General features: G+C 50.3%; 1 protein-coding gene across 5 annotated transcripts in view; it reads left to right on the forward strand.

Moving 5' to 3' along the window:
• grin1b (glutamate receptor, ionotropic, N-methyl D-aspartate 1b) overlaps positions 1 to 2,195 on the forward strand; it is a 61,676-nt gene that overhangs the window by 2,252 nt on the left and 57,229 nt on the right. For all 5 annotated transcript variants that reach the window (XM_008402785.2, XM_017303398.1, XM_008402784.2 and 2 more), the window contains exon 2: positions 1,418 to 1,674. In XM_008402785.2, the coding sequence (XP_008401007.1) occupies positions 1,418 to 1,674 (257 nt within the window). The remainder of the gene's footprint in view (positions 1 to 1,417; positions 1,675 to 2,195) is intronic.

A 2,195-nucleotide genomic window follows, 5' to 3' on the forward strand; every position in this document is an offset into this window, starting at 1 on the left:
TAAACACGAAGCCCCGCCCTAAACACGACGCCCCGCCTTAAACACGAAGCCCCGCCCTAAACATGAAGCCCCGCCTTAAACACATAAAAACCCACCTTAAAATGTAAACTCCGTCTCCAACCAATAGACCACGCAGATGCAGATGGAGGGCAGGAAGTCTGACTCCTGCTGCTCCAACCGTTCCAATAGAAACGTTATTTTCGTGTTTCGAAGGTAGTTGTTCACAAGGGAAGAGAAAAGTGGATCAACAAGCTAAAAACCAGGAGGTGCTCAGACTAACAATGCCAGAGTTTGCAGCCATTTTCTAACAGGTAACGATTAAATTGCATTTTCAGATATTTGATTGGACAGTTAGAAAGACAAGCGTTCATATGTAAGGTAGATACATTATGTTTACGCCTTAGTGTGGTTGTCCTAATGTTGTTAGCAGCTAGCTCAGTGTTAGCAGCTAGCTCAGTGCTAGCAGCTAGCTCAGTGTTAGCAGCTAGCTCAGTGCTAGCAGCTAGCTCAGTGCTAGCAGCTAGCTCAGTGCCGAGTCACGGACAGACAATGTAATGTGTATCCAGTGGGACCTTCATGCACACAGACCGTGAGCTGTTCCCCACATGCTTCATGTCCGACCCGAACCGGTTTGGGTCAACCCGACCCGAACTCGGGGTTTCTGTAGGTCGGAGCAAATCGTTGACCTGAATCCAGCAGCGACTCAACATTAACGTACAACTCCAGCATGAATTTGGTTTACAGAAGCTAAATAAATGATTTACCAGGAGATTCAAGCTAACATGGTTAGCTCGTTGTTAGCATAGCATCGTTATCAGACTAATTACTTAATTAGCACAACTCGCTACTCACCTGGCAGAAACAAGCCACATCCATCTAAAGCATCTAATGATCCTGAATGTGACCCAACCTGAAACTAAGTGATTGATTCTCCAGGCCTCCAGCTTTCCTTCGTATAACATGAGGTCTGCAGGTAGTTAAGTGTTTCGCCTCGATGCGGGTAAATCCTCAGGATTATTAGAGAAGTCTTTTTTTACCGAGATGATACGGATCATATCCTAAATATACGCATATTTTTTCGAGACGCCTCAGCAGTTCCAGCCTATTTAGCCCATTAACTACTAGCTGTGATCAACATTGCTTTGCTTTGAAATCCCCTTCCGGCCCTCCATCTGAATTTCAGGCGTCATCCGGGTCACGTGACTGAAACCCAGCAATAGGTGACCTTAGAGGTGCTGCTCATCTCACATAGATAACCCCCCCCACACACACACTAAGCCCCGCCCACACACTAAGCCCCGCCCACACACTAAGCCCCGCCACCCTGCAGATGTTAAGTGTTGCTAAGTAAACAGGAAGTGCTGCGTCCAGCCCACTTCCTGCCTGTTGATGACCATGGTTTCCCTCCTCCCCCCAGTGGCGGCTCGCGGCGTGCTGCTGCTGGCCGTGCTGCACTGCTGCTCGGTGGCGCTGTGCGGCTGCGAGCCGCGCCTGGTGAACGTGGGCGCCGTGCTGAGCCAGAAGCGCTATGAGCAGGTGTTCAAGGACGCCGTGACGCAGGCCAACGACCTCTACGGCAAGGACAAGTTCAAGATGAACGCCATCTCCGTCACGCACAAGCCCAACGCCATCCAGATGGCGCTGTCCGTCTGCGAGGACCTCATCTCCAACCAGGTGAGCTGCCGCCGGATCGGTTACCATGGCAACGGCTACCTGGCCATGTTTTAGCTGGGAAACAATATTGCTGATTCTTCACAAGGGTTGCTGCTCCAGTAAAATTAGCTAAAATAAGATTAGCTAAAGTGATTCTGTTAGCATCACTTTAGCTAATCTAGCATGTGGGCTGTTGCTAGCATGTGGGCTATCGCTAGCATGTGGGCTATTGCTAGCATGTGGGCTATCGCTAGCATGTGGGCTATCGCCAGCATGTGGGCTATCGCTAGCATGTGGGCCATCGCTACCATGTGGGCTATCGCTAGCATGTGGACTATCGCTACCATGTGGGCTATCGCTAGCATGTGGGCTATTGCTACCATGTGGGCTATCGCTAGCATGTGGACTATCGCTACCATGTGGGCTATCGCTGGCATGTGGGCTATTGCTAGCATGTGGGCTATCGCTACCATGTGGGCTATCGCTAGCATGTGGACTATCGCTAGCATGTGGACTATCGCTACCATGTGGGCTATCGCTAC

The sequence above is a fragment of the Poecilia reticulata genome, unplaced genomic scaffold, assembly GCF_000633615.1.
Source record: "Poecilia reticulata strain Guanapo unplaced genomic scaffold, Guppy_female_1.0+MT scaffold_257, whole genome shotgun sequence".
NCBI classification, from domain to species: domain Eukaryota; kingdom Metazoa; phylum Chordata; class Actinopteri; order Cyprinodontiformes; family Poeciliidae; genus Poecilia; species Poecilia reticulata.